At 42.0% G+C, this 18,885-nt stretch overlaps 2 protein-coding genes across 6 annotated transcripts; one reads left to right on the forward strand and one right to left on the reverse strand.

Annotated features, from left to right (window-relative positions):
• Window positions 1–7,034: 7,034 nt before the first annotated feature.
• Window positions 7,035–8,216, forward strand: LOC122765960 (cytochrome c oxidase subunit 6A, mitochondrial). Of its 2 annotated transcripts, none has more exons than XM_044020481.1 (4): window positions 7,035–7,164; window positions 7,402–7,497; window positions 7,758–7,900; window positions 7,983–8,216. In XM_044020481.1, exons 2-4 carry the CDS (start codon window positions 7,431–7,433, stop codon window positions 8,070–8,072), a joined length of 300 nt encoding a protein of 99 aa, XP_043876416.1. In that variant the 5' UTR covers window positions 7,035–7,164; window positions 7,402–7,430; the 3' UTR covers window positions 8,073–8,216. The 2 variants fall into 2 exon arrangements, with proteins under 2 accessions (XP_043876416.1, XP_043876415.1); XM_044020480.1 differs by having other exon boundaries at window positions 7,431–7,497.
• An 841-nt stretch (window positions 8,217–9,057) lies between these two features.
• Window positions 9,058–18,684, reverse strand: armc5 (armadillo repeat containing 5). Of its 4 annotated transcripts, none has more exons than XM_044022263.1 (8): window positions 18,409–18,684; window positions 17,036–17,376; window positions 16,918–16,948; window positions 16,680–16,790; window positions 13,890–14,784; window positions 13,037–13,788; window positions 12,054–12,186; window positions 9,058–11,961 (listed from the first exon to the last, which is right to left on the reverse strand). In XM_044022263.1, exons 2-8 carry the CDS (start codon window positions 17,366–17,368, stop codon window positions 10,458–10,460), a joined length of 3,759 nt encoding a protein of 1,252 aa, XP_043878198.1. In that variant the 5' UTR covers window positions 17,369–17,376; window positions 18,409–18,684; the 3' UTR covers window positions 9,058–10,457. The 4 variants fall into 4 exon arrangements, with proteins under 4 accessions (XP_043878198.1, XP_043878197.1, XP_043878199.1 ...); XM_044022262.1 differs by having other exon boundaries at window positions 18,406–18,684; XM_044022264.1 differs by having other exon boundaries at window positions 18,382–18,684.
• Window positions 18,685–18,885: the final 201 nt, after the last annotated feature.

Here is an 18,885-nt window from a genome sequence, read left to right on the forward strand (position 1 = left end):
TATTTGTTACACAGTTGAAGAATTATGTCCTTGAAACCACTCAGCACCAATGTGTTTCTAACAGCTTCATAAATGGTCTCAAATCGGACTGTAACGGTATGAGTAGAAACTCGAGTTTGTTATATATATATATATATGGTAGTTAGAAATGAATATGTCGGTCACTTATTAGCCAATAATCATGAACTCATGATTAGTTAACCTTAAGCGTTACCCTGAGTGTCAGTGGGACTTCAGGACATGACATTGTGTTCCTGCAGACGTCTCAGACTGTGTACAAGAAGCAGTAGCCCATGGTGGTGCCCACAAATCTTTATGTTGTCTATAGTGTGGGAGGTCCCCCGTTTAGCAGCTGTTTCTTCTTGTCATGTGTAAGTTTATGTCTTGACCTCAGGCGCCTCAGGCAGCACTCGATGCAAACATCTGACTGGGGGAGCACATATGATGGCTACGCTCAAAAAAAGAGGTCAGTTGTTACCTGAGGAAAACTGAAGTCACATGTGCAGACCACCGTATCGTCTCCTCTGGTGGTAGCGAGCACAAGACAATAACACAAGCCCACTTCTGACTCATCACTCCTTCAACCATGACTCAGCTTCTAAACATTTATCTGTCTGCATTTTGAGAGGCGAAAAAAAATAGAGAAATAGATCCATAAGGAAAGTGTCAATTTTTCAAGATGAGACGTCAAAACAGTGAACAGAAGTGCTAATGACTGTCAGAGGAGGAGCAGACAGTGTGGCTTCATTTACTAGACAGCAGAGCAGTATGGAGGGTGTCTGTGGAGACACATCTGGACAGCAGGCTCACTGTGGTCTATCATATTTAAAACACTGTGCTCCCCCGATGTATATATTTGAATTACATTCAGCATGTGCTGTCCTGATGTGTCCTTTAAGGACAAGGACATTCTCATGACCTCGATCTATATATGCTTCTTCAATGGTTGTCATTTTCTTTGACTGATGAACCCAAGAGACGTTAATGGAGAGGCCCGCCGGCCACATGCAGCCTCCCACTTAATATCAACTTAAAATGTTTTTTGGATTATGTTTTTGAATCAGAAACAGGTTTATTGCCATGTATTAAACTGTTGGTTCTTCTTTTCTTCTTTCTTTCTTTTATTGCTGGGCTGACTGGGTTCTGGAGAGACTGAAATTTCGTTCTGACCTCATGTCTTAATGTGTGTTGGTATGACAATAAAAATACAATAAAAAAAGAAAAATAGAAATTACAAACTATATTAAACTAGACTACACAACAATTAAACAACAGACTATAAAACAATATGAAATGCTGTACAGTACACTGTACAATGGCATTCCAGTGGTCAGCATTAATGTAATGCATTGACAGGGATTGTGTGTTGTGGGTACGTTAATGTAACGTGTTGTTAAGCAGTCCAGTGGCAGTGGGGAAGAAAACTGTTCTTGTTGGTGTGAGGTTTTGGACCTGAGGGGAGTGGTTAGAAGAGTCACCATAAATAACATTTTTATCATTTTAGAAATACAGTTTGAAAACAGTTTCTTGGGTTGTTTTTTTCACTTTGCTGGCCAGATTAGATGCCTAGTGGCACACAGGTCATTTGAGTTTCAGACCCCTGCATTAATGGCTTTACCTTGTTGGTGTAACCACAGATGCGAGAAAATCGAGACCGTCCTCCACTATGAATCGTATGCGAAACGTTTCAGTTGGAGGACAGGTTGTTAAAAAACGCATTAAATCAGCAGTTTATGAAATACTCATACCATCTGATGCTCGGTTTAAACTTCAGCATGTCTTCTCCACCATCTCAATGCACTGAGTGGCTAACATGTGTTTGGCTAATTAGATATTTGTGTTATCATGTGGTTGAACAAGTGTACCTAATAAAGTGGCCAGTGAAGACATGGCTTAATCGTAACATAGTAAACTCTATATTTGTGCAGCATTTTTCTAATCTTGACGACAACTCAAGGCACTTCATACTGCAGTTCAGCATTCACCCATTTAAACCTGACATTTATACTCCTTGTCCATAGATAAGGGAATTTAGATACGATTATCAATTTTAAATAATGTGTATAGATATCAAAGAAGAAGCAGATGGTGAACTGAACAAACACTAATGGTTGCCTCGTATTTAACTTAAAAACGGAATGTTTCCTTTTCTGCTAAGCAATGCTCCAGTGATGGAAACTGATGCCATCAAACATGAGCAGGTGCTTCACTGTGGTCTATGTAGTGACCAGTTACTGCTCCTCAGTGTGATCAGTTAAAGGTGACATAGACCGGAAGCTCCAATTAACACTGCGTTTGTGTGTGTATCTGCGTCATTACCTCGTCTATGAAACCCTAAAGTTTCAGAACAAACAGTTCAGCCACTGCTGAGAAAATAGTGTTGTATTGTTTTCCTGGGCTCTGCGAAGCGGATCGGCACTTCCCTATGCTGATGATGTCATCAGAAATCCTCACCACTCCTCTCACCACCGTAGCGCCTCCTGGTGCGGGCACTAGTCCGGGCACATACGGTTGCATATATACAACCGCAGAAGAGGAAGAACTACTCTGATGCAGAGCATCCACCGTGCCAGAGGGGGAGCTGTGTATCTGAGAGCTGGCCTACCAATTACGTCACTTCCAGGTACCTGGCCAATCACAACACAGTTCACGTTCTGGGGGTGGGATTTTGGTCTGAAACGGCATGGCTGACGAGAGCGTCAGTGAGGAGATATTTTGATCTGCTCGCTTGCAGCGACTAGGAGGTTTTTAACCATGAAAACAAGCTAATATATGTAAGTAGACCTCCATAACTAACATATATGTGCGATACAAGCATTCGATGTCACCTTTAACACCTGGCCTTACATTGAAATTTCCTCATAGACAGCAGCTCACCAGTTGCCACTGCAAGTGGCATTGTTCCATTTTGATTTAAAATAAACCAAAAATGTTCCACACAATGTCTTAAACCACAAATATGAACATAAACACAGACTGGGGAACAGAGGTGCACGAGCACAGTCTCTCGTAAAGGAGCAGATTCCTGGAGCTGATTGAGTGTATTTACATTTATACTGGAATGATGTGGCTAATTTTGAATCATCACTGAGTCTGTTTTTAAATTAAGTACATGTGTGGTTTTACTTTTATTTTGTGGGTTCAATTATTCTCCCATGATTGACTTTTCTTACCTATTCTGATGCTCAGTTTAAACTTAAGGAAAGGAGCTTTATTGTCATTATACAAACAAAATCGCAAGATCGCTACACCACAAGGGACCAACCTGCCTGAAAGTGTCTAACATTCATCCATGTACATGTTTTGATGGTGGGAGGAAACCGCAGAGCTCGGAGGTATTCCACACAAACACGAAAGCAAGAACATGAAAACGTCCGGGAATCAAACCCAGCAACTTCTTGTGGCCAAAGGTTGTTGTTAAGAAGGTTGTCGTGACCTTGTCTATGTGCCTAAATACATTGAGATGCTGGTCTTGTTCCGATTCAACAGTTTAGATTTGATGGTTCACATTTATGTCAACAAGTGTCTTGCATCGACTGTCCTCTGAAACCGCACAAACGTGGACACTCTGCTCCACTGCTGTTTGGCTTCGACACAGGTCGATGCAGCAAAAAAAAGCCTTGTACGTTCTGATGTGACATGATAGATTTGAAAATCGGAATTGACAATTACATTTCTGTGTCCTCAAAACCCTGAAACAAAAAAAAAATCAGTTTTTTGTCACTTCAGCCTGGTAACGTGACCGGAGTTCAACTGAGACCCTTTGAAGGTCCCTGAAAGCATCACGTGCACTGGGAGAACGTTGCTATGATGCAAACCTGTGCAAAAACAGGAGCATAAATTCAATAAAGTGCTTAGATGTGAGCTCCTCTGAAGTGAGAGCAGGAGTATGGTAAGTGTCCACTACTGTGAGAGCCACACACTTTTTACGAGGGACGAGACAGACTGTTTCACCTGGCACGGGCTGCGTTCACCTCTGCCCAACATCACACACACTTATTACTGCATTACACACAGTCCACAGTTGTCTTTCTGCTGGCATCAGAGTTGATGAAATGACTTAAATCCCTTCTTATGTACACTTGAAATATGTATAAATCGCGTCACACTGACTACAAAGTCCAGGAAAATCGACCAATATTTCTTTATGAATGTATATTAACATGTTTTACTTTGTATTTGCCGACCTTTTTATTAACACATCACTGTCCTGTGCACTTTTGTGTTGAGCCTCATCAAAGATGATTTTCTGTAATTTCTCTGATTCTGATCCACGGCCACATGGTTGGGGTCGTGGTTAGAACTCACAACCCGGTTGGAACAAGGGCCTGCATGGAGTTTGCATGTTCTCCTTGTGTGTGTGTGTGTGGGTTTTCCCGGTTTCCTCCCACAGCCCAAAAGCATGCAGATTTGGGGATTAGGCAAATTGGACACTCTAAATGGACGATAGTTGAGTATGAGAGTGAATGGTTGTTTGTGTGGCGCTGTGATGGACTGGTGACCTGCCCAGGGTGTACCCCACCTTTCGCCCTATGTCAGCTGGGAATGGCATCAGTGCACCTTCATGTGGAGGACAAAACTGCGTAGAAGATGGATGAACGATTCTGGTGGGATTGGCTCCAGCGTACCCCACCTCCCTAAAAAGTTAAGTGAAGTTAATGGATGGTGGTCAGAATATTGCAATGCATGCACAAACATAAAAGCTTGCATTTGAAAAAAATCTGCAATATAGTTTTGTCCTAATCAGCTGCAACAGCACGCACCTGCAGCACATACATCCACCTTTCTCTCTGCATGTCTGCCTCCTACAGCATGTGCACAGAGCACTCAAACAGTGGCAGTGTTTCACATCTGCCCACAATAACACAAGTGCTAGACGTTCAGACTGGCTGCTCACATGACTGGCCGACAGCACCGCTGGCTCCCGCTCCTGTTTGCACAGCAGCCGGAGTCTGCCCAGACGGCCGGAGACAGCAAAAAGGACTCACCAGTCGTGTGAAAATCACGGAAGCACTCAAGACACCACCTTTCATCTGTTCACATTCAAAACAGTGTGAAATGAGACAAAATGTTTGAAACTACTTCATCAGTCAACAACCTTTAAGAGAGTCCTTTTGCAGTTTTTTTTCATTGAGTTTACTCTGCCCCATCTATCGCATGAAAATAATGATTTGTTTCTCTTTTTTAATATAAAACATACTGTATTCAACAATTTTAAGTTTCTAGCACATGACATTTCATGGTTTTGGTTTCTACCCAACACATCTAATCACCAAGGAACACTAAGGTGGATAAATAGATGAACCGGGGTGTAAAAAAATACATTACTAATCTGTGTTAATCAATATCATATTGTGTGCTTTAGGACCAATTAATCAAAAAATTTTCAGGTCACTGTCTAATGGGGCAAACCAGGGTTTGTATATATTCTTTAGGGAAAAATTACATTTTTGAAGGAACAAAACACAATAAAACAATAAATATAAACCAGACCTGACCTCCGTGCCAATTGTCCAGAGTTTATATGCATGTTAACCCCCTCAAAAATGACCGCAAAGTCACAGAATAATAATAATCTGAAGGAAAACAATAGGTTCCTCGTACTTTGTGACAGGAGCCATTTCGTGTTCAGGCCCTAATTGGATGGAGAAACCATCATCTTGTCTATTGGCAAGATGCAAAGCCAATGCTGTTCTGTGTACTTTGGGCCAGACCAGCTCCAGGAGCGAGGAGAGGTGCAGAGCCTACATGCAGAGAACCCACCTGAAGAGCCGGGTCGATTTATGTCTAATGTTCCACTTAAGAATGAAAAATAGAAAAACAGGGATGCAGGCTGCAACTAATAATCTTGCAAATCAAATAAAAACAAACAGAGAGAGCGAGTCTCATGTACCCTCTGACAAATATTTTGCGCTTTTACACTGGCGCTTTAAATCAATGATGGTTAAGACCGACTGTCACCACTGCTCTCCAAATGAACTAAAAATGACAGCAAATGCACCGACTATGACAGAAAAAGACGTGGAAGGGCCTTTCCTTTAAAGCTATAGTGCCAGACGTCTAACAGCCTGTGACGTCTTTTGAGTAATTACCAAAACACTGCCAGCATTTCTACATGACGACCTAATGCTTGAGACAGAGAGAGAGAGAGAGAGATCTGCTCCAGCTGTACAAGACATTTGAATTTTGTTTCTACGGTACTTGTGTTGTATATCTATCTTTTAACGTAGCGTTTCGTGTCCAGACAGCATCCAGGAAACTTGGAGCTGCGTCCCACAACAGCTGTGACTGAATATACTGCAGCTGGTCAGGCAGTTGTTTAGGGGAGCGCTTGGTTTGCTTTTCGCAATATCAGAGTCGGTATCGACGATCATGTTTCTGAGGCGCCAAATTTGTCATTGTGATATAAATTTTAACGGCCAGGTTTATTTGTAGCAGGAGGATTTATTTCTTTGTGGGCACTTCTTTGTGTTTTCCGTCTGTCCAGCTTCACTAGCACCATGTACCGTAGCTCCTGTGCTCGCAGTTGTGACATTAAACGTGTCACTCTGTGCGTGCAGCATGTCGCAAGCAACATGAAAATAAATCACTGCTATAGCGCTCTGGATGTCATGCTGCTCGTTCACCGTCAGGAGAAGCTTTGGTGTCAGTGCCACTGAATATATCTGACTCTTATAATGTCCCTGTGATACGTTTTCATATGATTCCAGACCTGCAATATTCTTCAAATTGCTGATTTTCCTCGCTTGGAAATTGCAATAAAAGCAAAATTTTCAAGCAAGTTAGTGTTGGATTCTGTACCTGATATGATGTGATCACTATACAATTTGCTGTGAGCATGTTTTATTGAAGAGTTACACACTCCAGCTTTAATATGCGTCATTAATTGTGATTTATCAGGCCTTGGCCCTTTATGCTTTGTAATGCAGGCTGAGTGCCTTCCCCAGCACTACTGTACCACACCTCCTCCATTTCGTCACACATCAACCCGCCTCTGCACTTAGCCCAAATATAAACGGTTTCTTGGAACAGAAACATGTTGAAACGGGGAGGAGTCTGACACACTGAGTTCAGCTCAGGACAGACTGAAGGACAAACAAGGAAGATTTGTCGAGAAAATAACAGGATAATAGAAGCTCCTGAATATTATCTGCTTTAAGAAAAGTAAGTTTTCACTTGCATTTCTTGTACTTTTAGCTTCAGGAGAGTTGACAAAACCTGACAAAATGCTGAGCAACAGTAGCGGGTAATCTGGCCTTGACTCGCAGATATTAATGTTATAGGCCTGCTAATGCTGAGAGCTTATTTTGATTTGATATTTTTGACTTTTAAATGTTGCTGTCTTTCAGTACACACATTAATATCACATAGTGATAAAATGCATAACTAAACGTGAAATAGTTTCCATCCTTCCTCGTCGCCCTTTGCAGATGTCAGCTGCTGCAGCTGCTCGTCGTGTGTTGGCTGCTGCGTCACACGCGAGCCATGAGGGAAAAGGTCAGTGCGTCTTCAGTGACCCCCGATAACAGAATGCACCCAAAAACTTCTGAATGAAACAGCACCACTAAGACATGTTGACTGTCATTTGAGTGTCTTTTCATGAACCGACGTGTCTGCAAAGTTGGTACTTGGCAGCCAGACTCCATGCTCTTTGGAATGAACATATGCTTTATCACTGATGATATGTGCTTTATAAATTCACAGCCAGGCTCTATTCTGTGCCTCAGCTTTGTTTGTTCTCTGGTTGTTTCCTGCAGCTAAGACCTGGAAGATACTGAGCTTCACAGTGGCCATACCTGGCGTTGCCGTCTGCTGCCTCAACGCTTACATGAAGGGAAAGGCACACTCACACGAGCAGCCAGAGTTTGTGCCATACAGTCACCTGCGCATCCGCACTAAGGTGAGGCTCAACCGGCCAGCGATTGAGTGATACGTCTGCATTTTCAGTGCGATTTACTCCAGAAATTATCTCTTCCTTCCAGAAATTCCCCTGGGGCGATGGAAACCACACTCTGTTCCACAACCCTCACACTAATCCCCTGCCCGATGGCTACGAGACAGGCCGCCACTGAGGAGCCGTCACATTTCTCCCCTGTGTCCTCCTGCTGCATGATTTAAAAAAAAACCAAAACAAACTCCAATCTGCAGGGTGTGGCTTAATTACATTAACCAAGGGGCCAAGCAGGCAGGAATTAAACTACTTTTGTGCTGTCTAATAAGTGTCTCTCTTCATTATTTCATTAATTTAGGGATTTTGCCATATATTGTAGCCACTACAAATACATGAGATTGGTATTAATAACATGACTATATGTATATTATCTTAATGACAAGCAATAATATGGAAAGACCAAAACCAACAAATAAATATAGCAATAAAAGGATGTAGTCTGATATAAAAAGCTCTAGTATAGACCAAGAACTCATCAATTAAAAAGGTCCAGTGTGTAGCATTTGGAGGTTTTATTGGCAGATATTAAACATACTACACATACGTACTGTATGATTGTATAAGTGTATAATTGCTATAAAAGTAAACGTTTGGTTTTTATAGCCTTAGAATTAGCATTTTAATGTTGTGTTAAATGAACTATATACTATATAGTTCGGAATAAAAATAAATTTAGCAAAATGAATAAATAATAATAATCAAATAACAGCAATACCTAATAACGATTTTAATGAAAATGTTTGGGGCACAGGTTTGAGACTGTCCTAAGTGATAATTGCTTGTGATTTAAAGGATGTTTTGAAAATATGCATTCATCTCCAACATTTAGCAAGAAAATATCTAAAGTCCCAATAATTGGTCTGGTGTATTTAGCGACAACACTGATGACACCGTTCAGCTGTATTTTAGTTCAGTGACTGTGTCTGGCAGGAAGTACTGAACTATCTTTTCAATGAACTTATTCTAATGATTCAGTACACCGATAATAACTGCTTTGCTTGTCACTAGTTTGTGTCGCGTATAAAACATCATGGCAGTTTCTTGCAGCCGTGGTGTGGCGACCCCACCCATCCACACTCTCAAACAATAAGACACTCAAAACACAGTGACCTTCCAACAATATAATTCAGTAGCATAAGTTTATAAGGGGCAAGTGAGACCTTTACACTGCATATCTGCTATTTTACATGATCTCTACGTACAAAATAAACAACTGGCTTCAAGATCAACTCTGATATAATTCCAGCACTTTTAGCTAAATGACACGATGCAATAATAGGTATGTGCTTAAGACTTTCTTTTCCAAAATAAAAAGAAATATATCAAAAATAATAATAAAACAATTGTCATTAGAGGCAAATCCAACAACAGCAAATTTTAACAAAATAATGTCATGCTGGGACGCCTACAATTCATATCGATTTACAATCAAGCTTAACAGAAATGTATGCTTCAACATTATGAAAATAAATTAGCGGTCAGTTGTGTTAGAAGTGAAGAAATCCATACAGATTATTATTTTACAAGACAGAACTGTGATTATGACCTACACTCTGACCAATGTGTTATTTATTTTAATTATGTTCCCATCTTAATGGAAGAGCAGGCAGGATTTCTATGGCATATTTGATCAATGATCCCATAATTCAGCATAATCAACAGAATAATTAGCTCATCTGCTCATCTCTGTCTCTGTTTACAACTGAGGCCCAACCCCATTACTAATTTTTACACTTACCCCTTGCTGCCGGGTTGCAAGGGGTATTGGTTCAAATCTAGCCCTATGAAACGGGGGAACCTCCTTCAAGATTGTGACGTGTCATCACGTAAGCAGATGCGACTGCCCGTGCCACCCAAACAAAAAAAAAGAAAGAAAAAAGCTGTATATATATAATTAATGTCAACTAAAGGCATGATTACGCCGCAAAGCAGAGAAATGTCACATAACCTCATCAACACCCGCGAAAACTACTGAATCTGTTAAAGGTTATAAAAGAGACTGCAAACAAGTTCTGTTGAGGTTAGTATAGCTACACAATATACTCAACGACACTAGCTGTCTGGGGGCAACATCAAATTTTCTTTGGATTTAGTTAATCAGGGAAACATCTCATAGCCCTCTGTTTTAAGTGTGCCCACACTTAGTTAACCCTCACACTTCATCCTACCCCTCTACCTTAACACAAATTAGGACACGCTAAGCTCCTACATGTCAACATGCAAAACAGTGGTAGAGGATTGAGCCTGAATATGAAATGTCAAGGCAGATTTGAACCAATCACAGCAGTTTAAAGAGGGAGCAGGTGCTCCAACTGGCTGTTCGACTACACCGACTCTGCATACAGGTCCCTACGGTGGAATGACTGCTAATCCAGCACTGGCAATATCTTTCTACATTGCTAGAAAAGCAAAAAAGTCTAAAAGAGAGGCAGACAAAAAGTACAATAAAGGGCATGTGGATGAAACTAAAAAATGTAAAATGTATATGATCCTGGATCCTGCAGATTTAATTCAGGGCTGACGTGACCAGATGTAGCAGATCCTGTTTCAGAGCCTCAACGCAGTCGGCCTCTCTGACGAGTCTGCGAAAGCAATCCCCAGCAAGAGAGGGCGAAACAGGCCGAGGGCAGTGCTGACAACCCAGCAGGAGACACAGGCAGGTCCGACCCAGTGCTGGATAGCTATAGCGCTGAGAAAACCAGTACACCTGTGGGAGGAGGGCAGCCAGAGGTCCACCTGGTGCATCTCCTTCTGAGCAAGAAATTAGGTCCTGAGCTGCTGATTTCAGAAGCTGTGCTGAACCTTTAATCGAGTTCTCTGGTTTTAATTTTGACTCTTCTGAAGTGAATGATTTGTCCACAGATGAAGTACAGCTCGACTTGGAAACTGAAGTGACATGTTTGCCTAGCATCGGGTCCAAACAGCTGCCTTTTTTGACCGTTCCCATGGAAGGAGCTTTCTTATTGTGTGTTTTCTGTGGTGAACTGTTTTTTTTCCTAATTTGTTCTGGTAACTTTTCTATTTGCATATTGAAACCAGTCAGCTCTAGCTCAGATGTCCGATGAGCCAGGTTCTCCTCAGCGGACTCATGACATGCTTGGTCCATTTTAGATGCAGCCTTGTCATCAATCTCCTCTGTGGGAGTCGACTTTGCTCTACTGGAAGCAGTGGTGGTGGAGGAGGACAGAACAAGAGACACACAGAGATCTTCCAACTCTCTCTTCAGTTCAGTCACTAAAAACCGGCATGCTCCAATCATTATCTCACCTACAGGTGTTTTCTGGAAAGCAAAGTCTTCTGCTGAGCTCTCTGTTGTTTCCTTTAGGCAGATACTCAGCCCCTCGACGACCAATGAGTCCAAAATCTGACAATGTCCTCCCATCGCTCCCTGATCACTTTCCTGTGCTGCTTCTGCGCCCTTGGTGAGCCGACATCCGTGTAGGTAATGTAGCACTGGCAGTAACATACCTGTGCTTACATCTTTGATGTGGATGGCATCTTCTGCCTTACCCTGAGCTTCTCCAAATCCACCTCTCAACAAAGCCCTAAAGTACTCAGAACCAGCTCTGTCTGTTCCCTCCACCCCAGCCACTGCCTCCCTGTTGGCTGGAACCTGAGTTCCATCATCCAGCAGCAAGACCAGGTCAAAGTTTGAGAGACCGTAAGGACATTTGTCAGCGAGCCGAGGCTTTTTAGATGGAGGGGGTGAAACTCTGCCGATTTTACTGATTGACTCTGTTACAGCTGCACTTGGATATTTTTTGTGATGCTCAGTTTTAATACTACTTGTCAGCATGGACAGACATCCAATCAGGAGAGAAAAGTACAGCGAGTGGACCTGAGTGGCCTGACCTACATGTGGTGAATTCAAGTCAGAAAGCAGCCTTCCACATCCGGCAGGGTTGTGTTCATCCGTGTCGTCATCATCGTATCCATCGCAGCCAAGGGGCTGCAGAGCCAAAAGTAGCCCACTGCTGTCCAGAAGAAGTTTCTTTAGCAGGGACCGGTTGCTGTGGAAGAAAAAGATTAAGGTTATAAATCTCACATATGACAACTTAATGTTTGCAAGGTACGAGTAAAAGTTTATTGAAGATTGTTTTACCTGCTGATTAACGGCAGCGACAGAGCACAGTTCATTTTGTCCGACTCTGAGCCCGACATCATTACATGTGCTAAAACACCAGAGCCAAATCCAGACTCGCACTGAACACGCAGATTATTGAGAAGAGCAACACCTACACAGACAGTCAGAGGGAAAGTCAATATGCAGTGTTTAAAAATATCAATAAAGCACAAAATACTGCACATTATATTCTAAATCAAAACATGAAGAAAAATGTTAACTACTTAAAAATACAAAAAAATAGCAGTGTATGCATTTTTCTTTACAAACTGAAATATTTATTTATATTATTTTATATTTATTGTTTAAACTGAAAAACCTTTAGGATTTAGCATTCCTGTGAATCCCTGGTATTTGATAAATAGGCACACCATAGAATACTAGTATTTATCGTATACCAGGGATCATGGATCAGTTTGCCTACATCAAAATACTTGATCATACTTTGTCATGTTGCCTCATGCTGAAGAGGAAATGCCCTTGAAATGGGTGTTTCAACAAGACAATGAACTCAAACACACCAGCAAGCGAGCAACAACAAACAAAATGAAAGTAATGGAGTGGCCAGCCCAATCCCTGGGCAGAGGAATTGTGGAATGTCATCAAATCATCCTGGGCTGGAATACCTGTTCACAGGTGCAAGTAGTTGGTCGACTCCATGCAACAGATGTGAAGTAGTTCTCAGAAACAGAGGTTATACAACTAAATATTAGTTAAGGGATTCACAGGAATGCTAATTCATAAAGATTTTTCAGTTTATACAATAAATATTTCAGTTTGTAAAGAAGAATGCATACATTGCTATTTGTTCTTCAATTTTTCTTCATGTTTTGGTTTAGAATATAATGTGCAGTGTTCCCAATGCATCGAAATAAGGATTTTGTGCTTTATTCACGTTTTTAAACACACTGCAATTATTTTAATAAACACATTGATCAACACACACCCCCTATTAACCTTACCTAGTTGTTTAACTTTGGCTTTGACTCCATCCGTCTGCCTCTCTTCTCCTTTAAAACCTCCCCCTCTCTGGCAGAGTTGGTGGTGAATCAATGCCACCGAGCCTGTTCGGACCAGCGCCTGCAAACAATTTGGGTTGCAGCTCAGTCGGCAAAGCATACGGAAGCACCTGCTGCTAGGGTCCTGGTGCTGGGTGAGGTAGTAGAGCAAGCCGGACATGACGCCAGAGCTGACCAGAGCAGTACTTGGATCAGAGGTGTGGGAGAAGCGCGACAGCAGCAGCAGGATAGGCGACTCAGTCGTCCACGGTTCAGGGTGGTAGGGGTGGTGGTATGTCGTTGGGCGGGGCATAGAGGGAGGGGTCTCCAAAGTGACCTTGGTCAACGAAGGTGATGATTGAGTTCGCTGCCTCCTTCGGTAAAGGGATGAGAACTTTGATGGAGACACAGGTGTTTCAGGTGTTTTAGTGGGAGAGGAGCTGGGATGGTTTTGGGTCGTTTGAGAACTGGAGGGCTGGGGACTAGATGTAGGCAGATCATTGACTTTATCCAGGGATGACACAGGGGAGGGCAGTGCTGCCTTTTTAGAAGAGGAAGGAGTGGAGTTGTGGGAAGAAGAGTTTTTGGGAGAAATGGAATGAGGATTTGGGGATGAATACAGTGGGATCTGAAGACTCCCCCATTCACCGTCAACACCAGAGGAATCTGGCAGATCTCCCTCAGAAGAGATCAGTCCCTCAGACACCAACCATGACCTGGGGATACAAAAGAGAAAAGCAATGGAATGGAGAAAAAAATAAAAAATAAATTACTTAAAAATTACAATAAACAAAGCTTTACATTTCAGTTTCCATACCTAAAGCTTTGAAAGCTTGACGAACAGAGACCTTGCTCCCTGCTAGCTTCCTCCTTCTTGTGACACTCAGGAGGAGGAAAGTCATAAGAATCAAAGCATGAAGAGGGCAGGAGCTCAGCGGGAGACATGCTTGATGTGAAGCTCACATCCATCTTCTCAGCAAATTGCTCCTCTCCTTTGGTGAGCTCAACCAGTCGTGCAACAAGCAGCGGGACCAGCCCTAACTCTAGCAATTGCTCCATAGCAGATTCATCAAAAACAAAGTCTACACAAGCCAGAATGACCAGCCTGGAAAGTGGATGACTCCGATGGGTGGACAAAAAGCTAGTCAGCACCTCCAGTCCACCACTCTCCTTCACCTTTGCTCTGTTAACTGCCTCCTTGCAGCACAAGCACAGAGCCTTGAGGAAGATCCCTGACTTTAGCAGGTCCTTTTTGATTTCCTCTATGAACTTCTGAATGACGCCCAGTGACCCTACCAGAGGACGCAAACAGCCTTGAGAGCACATGTTGGCCAGAGTTTTCAGTGCCAAGTCCTCAAACGGTTTACCAGACTCCCCTGATGCCATGACACCAAGTTGGCTAAGGACCCCAGATCGGGACACCTCCCTGGCACATTCGACACCACAGCCCCGAGTCAGCTCATGTATCGTCCTGAGTGACGTCCGCCTCAGCCCTTGAGGATATTCAGGAGCAATGAGAGGAGCAAGGGCAGATAAGGTCCCTTGGGTGAGCAAGGAGAGGCGGTTAGTGGGAGTATCTGAGAGGTAGAGGAGGGCCCGAGCAGCCGACTGAGCACACTCTAGTTTGGGACAAGGGTCCTTTGGTAGAATGGCAGTTGGAGAGGATGGGGTGGAGGAAAGAGAGACACAGAGGAGTAGAAGAGGAATGCCACCTGTTTGAAAAAAAGAGAATGGATTATAATGTGATGACAAATTACAAAAAAAATTCAAATTTGGTCATAAAGTTCAAGTTTACAATTTAGACACATGTTACCCCCTTAGACTGTATATAAAAATAATCAGCAGGCGAGTTCCCAAAAACATTACCGAGTCAGTTCTTCTAATTATTTCTGTAATACTGTACTCCACAGGAAAAAAAAGTCATACTATTTTTAAGTATGTTATTTTTACATACAGACCAGTTGCATAAAGAAATGCTAAAACTGCCATAATGGAAAGGTGATGAATCTTCTCAATGTTGAAACTGTTTAAGGAATAACTGCACTATATATTATTGTCATAGAAAACTGAGGTATGTGACGCATTGACAGTGGGTTTGATGCATCCTTTTAGATTTTAGAGACGCAGGACTTGTACCTCTTAACAATGAATAACAGACTAAAAAAGCATAATGCATTGCATCCGATACTAAAATCTGCAATTTGGTGAGAAGTTGCAGAAGAAAAGCAAGAGGGGGCCCCTCTTACCCAGTTTAAAAAAAAAAAGAAAAAAAAGAAACAGGTTAAAAACCTGAGAACCCATTTTCACCCAAAATAGGCAACAAAAGATTTTAACAACCAGGAGGGCCCCCTTCTTCTTCCATTAAGTAAAAAGTGCAACACTGTCCTCCACAGCTCAAAGCTACTAACACAATTCCGAAGTCTGACAGCTCGAAGATCATAGTTGCCCTTCATTCTTATCCTTTCCCTGTTCCTTAATCCCTTTGGATTCTAATCTGCAGCTCCTTCTCTTGGTGGTTCTTCTTCTTCTTCTTCTTCTTCTTCTTCCAACAAGTTGGGTTAAATGCTGCCCTCCACCGCTCAAAGTTCCAAATCACATTTCCTTATCTTCAGGGCAGGCCCTTGATATCCCATCACACAACAATGTTTCCGAGAAACGTCGTTTCAAACCTTTGATGTGACTGAAAAGCTTTAATCTCATATGGAAGCCTATTCCACTCAATTATTGTTATGTACTGTAGCACTGCCTCTCGTCGATTAACCATGTGATGCACCAACCAACTTGAAATACATTTTAAAATATCTAGGGCCACACTACCTTGCAAACCCTTACTTGCAAGTTTTCAAGGTTCAGTACCACTCATAACTCGTAATTTTGAGCCTGTCTGTAGTTAAGTTTTGATACTTGTTGGAGTACAGCTGTACCAAGCAGTGCAGGCATAATTCAAGTGGGGCTGAAGTAACATGGAGGCAAGCACTTACAGTGTCTTTACCTTAAAATGTTGCCTTGTGTGTCAGAAATTAAATTTTCTGTTTCACCTTTGTGATAACTCTTTGTCCCATCATTTCCCCACTTGGAGGTCTGTCCAACTCCCAGCCTAGAAACTTTATACAGAAATTTGAGTGTCATCTACTTTAATACTAATCTCTGAAGATCTGCTTGGCCCTGTCTTTGAACTACATAATACAGATGTATGTTCTCCCAAGGTGTAAAGACTTTATAAACTTAATAATTTATTTTCTGTCAGCCAGTTACAGACACAAACCTTTATCGTCTCCAGAGTGGAGAAACTCATCTTGGACAAGCCAGAGCTTGACATTACTCAGAGAATCACAACTGATTCTCAAATACATTTTTGGCCTTGTGGGAAACCAGCAAAGCCGAGTTTCAAAAACCTAATTTCATGTCGCCCTTAAGCCTCATGTGGAGGATAGAAGCGGTAGAGGTAGGATGAATAGATGGATCTCATGTAATTTATGTATAACAGCTTCCTGGAGGTCAAACCTCTTACCACGAAACAGAGTTTGCCCATGTCTACCTGTTTTCTAATATGATCACTTTAAACTGATTCAGCTGTTGACTTAAAATGATGCAATAAATCATTTACCAGCAGAGTGGATGAGTGCAGAGCTCTCTGGATCCATGGCCAAGTTCCCCAAAGCTCGAGCTGCTCGGTTCTGGACCGTCTCCATGGCCACATTTCTGTTCAGGATCCCCACTGGAAAAGTTAAGAAATGATCAAGATTAGATGCTATGACAAGTGTTTTATAATTTTCTTAATACCTGATAAAACTTGTTACCAATTTAGACTTTTTTTTTCTCATTAAATGCACAATATTACATACCTACAGTATTTATTCCATCAAGTTTACGAACCTATGGTGTGAAAAAATTTTAAATATCAGCAAATTTAGTGGCTGGTTTAGTCAAATCAGTTTTCTATTATTATTTCTTCAGCTTTACCTCAATGCGTGTCTCTGGCTCAGTGCAGCAGTTTGCCAGGATACTCAGAGCCAGGTCCAGTGTTTTCCTGGGGCACTCTGGCTGTTTGACTAGGTCTAGCAGGGGCTGCAGACCACCTTGAGTCCTGAACCTGGCGATGCCAGCCTTGCCACCCTTGATGTGCTGTGTGCGTATAGCAACCAGTGCTCTCCACTGAGACGCTCTGGACCTCTTGTCCACTTCTCTGCCTCCGCCTGGGTCTGCCGCGCGAGTCCCATGGTGCTCTGCACCAGATCCAGGTTTGGAAATGTGAACCAGGCACCACGACAACGAGGACTCTGGTGACGCAGCCATAGTTTCTCCTAATATCAATTAACATCATCAGTTATCAAGTGACAATGTGAACGTTTTGCGATTATTAATACAATTTTTTTTCAAGAATCATAATTGTGAACAGGCAGAATCTTCTGTCTTTATTCTATCTTACTTGGCTTGTATCATTAAGTTTTCAGAAGACGTGCACAATTATGGATGAATCCACTTACAGATACAGAGGAAACTGATGAACTGAGGTTATTAAATATATGAAAACACTACTTATGTTACAAAAAAAAACGTTTTACAAAAATGCAATTGAGATGCACATATTTGGCAAACATCAGAAAATCAGTGTTTAATTTTAAATTGTTTAACTTAAGACATTGGCCATTGCCATCCTTTGTTGATTTTTCATTATATACACTGTAATTTATTAGCAGGTTTGCTTTGATTGCACCAAAAGCTCTATGTGATAAAACAAAAACTAATAACAATCTGTCAAAGAACCTGAACTATGACTGGAAATATAAAAAGCACGCCAATTAATGGAAATTCACCACAATCGACATATTTTAGTACAATGCACGATAATACTATAACGATATAATCACATCCTTAATTCAGACAAATACATTACACACTGTGAATACTCACTGGAGCCTCCAGTATTTAACAAAATACAATGTAAATGACATGTGCTTCCATTCTACAGCTTGAGGTCACCCGGAACATATTCTCCGTCCACAGCAGGGCCAACATTCTGAAATTAACAACCACCTAATCTACATGTTTTTAAGAGAACCCGCGTGCATACGGGGACAAAATGTAAATTGCACATATAAAGGCCCTCAATCGAAATGGTATCAACCCAGTGACCTTCTTGCTCTGAGGCAACAATTCTATCCACTGCACTATCGTAATTCCGACGTCCTTTCAAGTTTCTCAATTAGCAAATTACTTTGTGAAAATGTCATAGTATTATGTTAACTCATGTGTTTCGAAGTTTCCTACAAACCCGCACTACAGTGCGTTTAGAGAACTACACATACCAGCAGGAGAAAATAAAGACGTACCACCTGACGCCGCGGATGCTGTTGGGAGATGGAGTTCCAGCAGCCTCTGTCCACTCCTTTAAGAACAGGCCTACATCGTTAGAAGGCCAGCCAGTCGCTATTCTATGTCATGGACGTGTATTTTCTCTATGTACCATATTTTTTGCACATCAGCCGACGAATTAAACCTCTAATTGAACAGTGTTTTGATACCACTGGCCGAGTAAAATTTGTAGAACAGAATGCGGTCGCCTGTATTAGCCGCTAACGCCATCTTTAGCCAAACAACAAAACGGGGGCGGTCGAGGGAGTTAGCAGGGAGTGAGGAGGAGGGTCTGATAGATATGTGGCGGGACTTGTAGTTCAAATATATCTGGCTGTCATCTCACGTAGTGCAGTCTCTCCTACATAAAAACTACATTTCCAATGAGAGTGAAGGCCTGTGGCTATCGTCAAACAACGCCGAGTGTTTAGGGATTGTAGTTCAATTGCTGGACCAGG

Source organism: Solea senegalensis, linkage group LG3, assembly GCF_019176455.1.
Source record: "Solea senegalensis isolate Sse05_10M linkage group LG3, IFAPA_SoseM_1, whole genome shotgun sequence".
NCBI lineage: Eukaryota > Metazoa > Chordata > Actinopteri > Pleuronectiformes > Soleidae > Solea > Solea senegalensis.

What these genes read in the sequence shown, in the direction of transcription:
- LOC122765960 (XM_044020481.1), top strand. Translation starts at nt 7,431, where the DNA reads ATGTCAGCTGCTGCAGCTGCTCGTCGTGTGTTGGCTGCTGCGTCACAC. An exon ending in CGCGAGCCATGAGGGAAAAG is followed by an intron (nt 7,498 to 7,757) that starts GTCAGTGCGTCT and finishes TGTTTCCTGCAG; the next exon opens with CTAAGACCTGGAAGATACTG. An exon ending in ACCTGCGCATCCGCACTAAG is followed by an intron (nt 7,901 to 7,982) that starts GTGAGGCTCAAC and finishes TCTTCCTTCCAG; the next exon opens with AAATTCCCCTGGGGCGATGG.
- armc5 (XM_044022263.1), bottom strand. Translation starts at nt 17,368, where the DNA reads ATGGCTGCGTCACCAGAGTCCTCGTTGTCGTGGTGCCTGGTTCACATT. An exon ending in TGCACTCATCCACTCTGCTG is followed by an intron (nt 14,785 to 16,679) that starts GTAAATGATTTA and finishes TTTTTCAAACAG; the next exon opens with GTGGCATTCCTCTTCTACTC. An exon ending in TCGCTGCCGTTAATCAGCAG is followed by an intron (nt 11,962 to 12,053) that starts GTAAAACAATCT and finishes TTTCTTCCACAG; the next exon opens with CAACCGGTCCCTGCTAAAGA.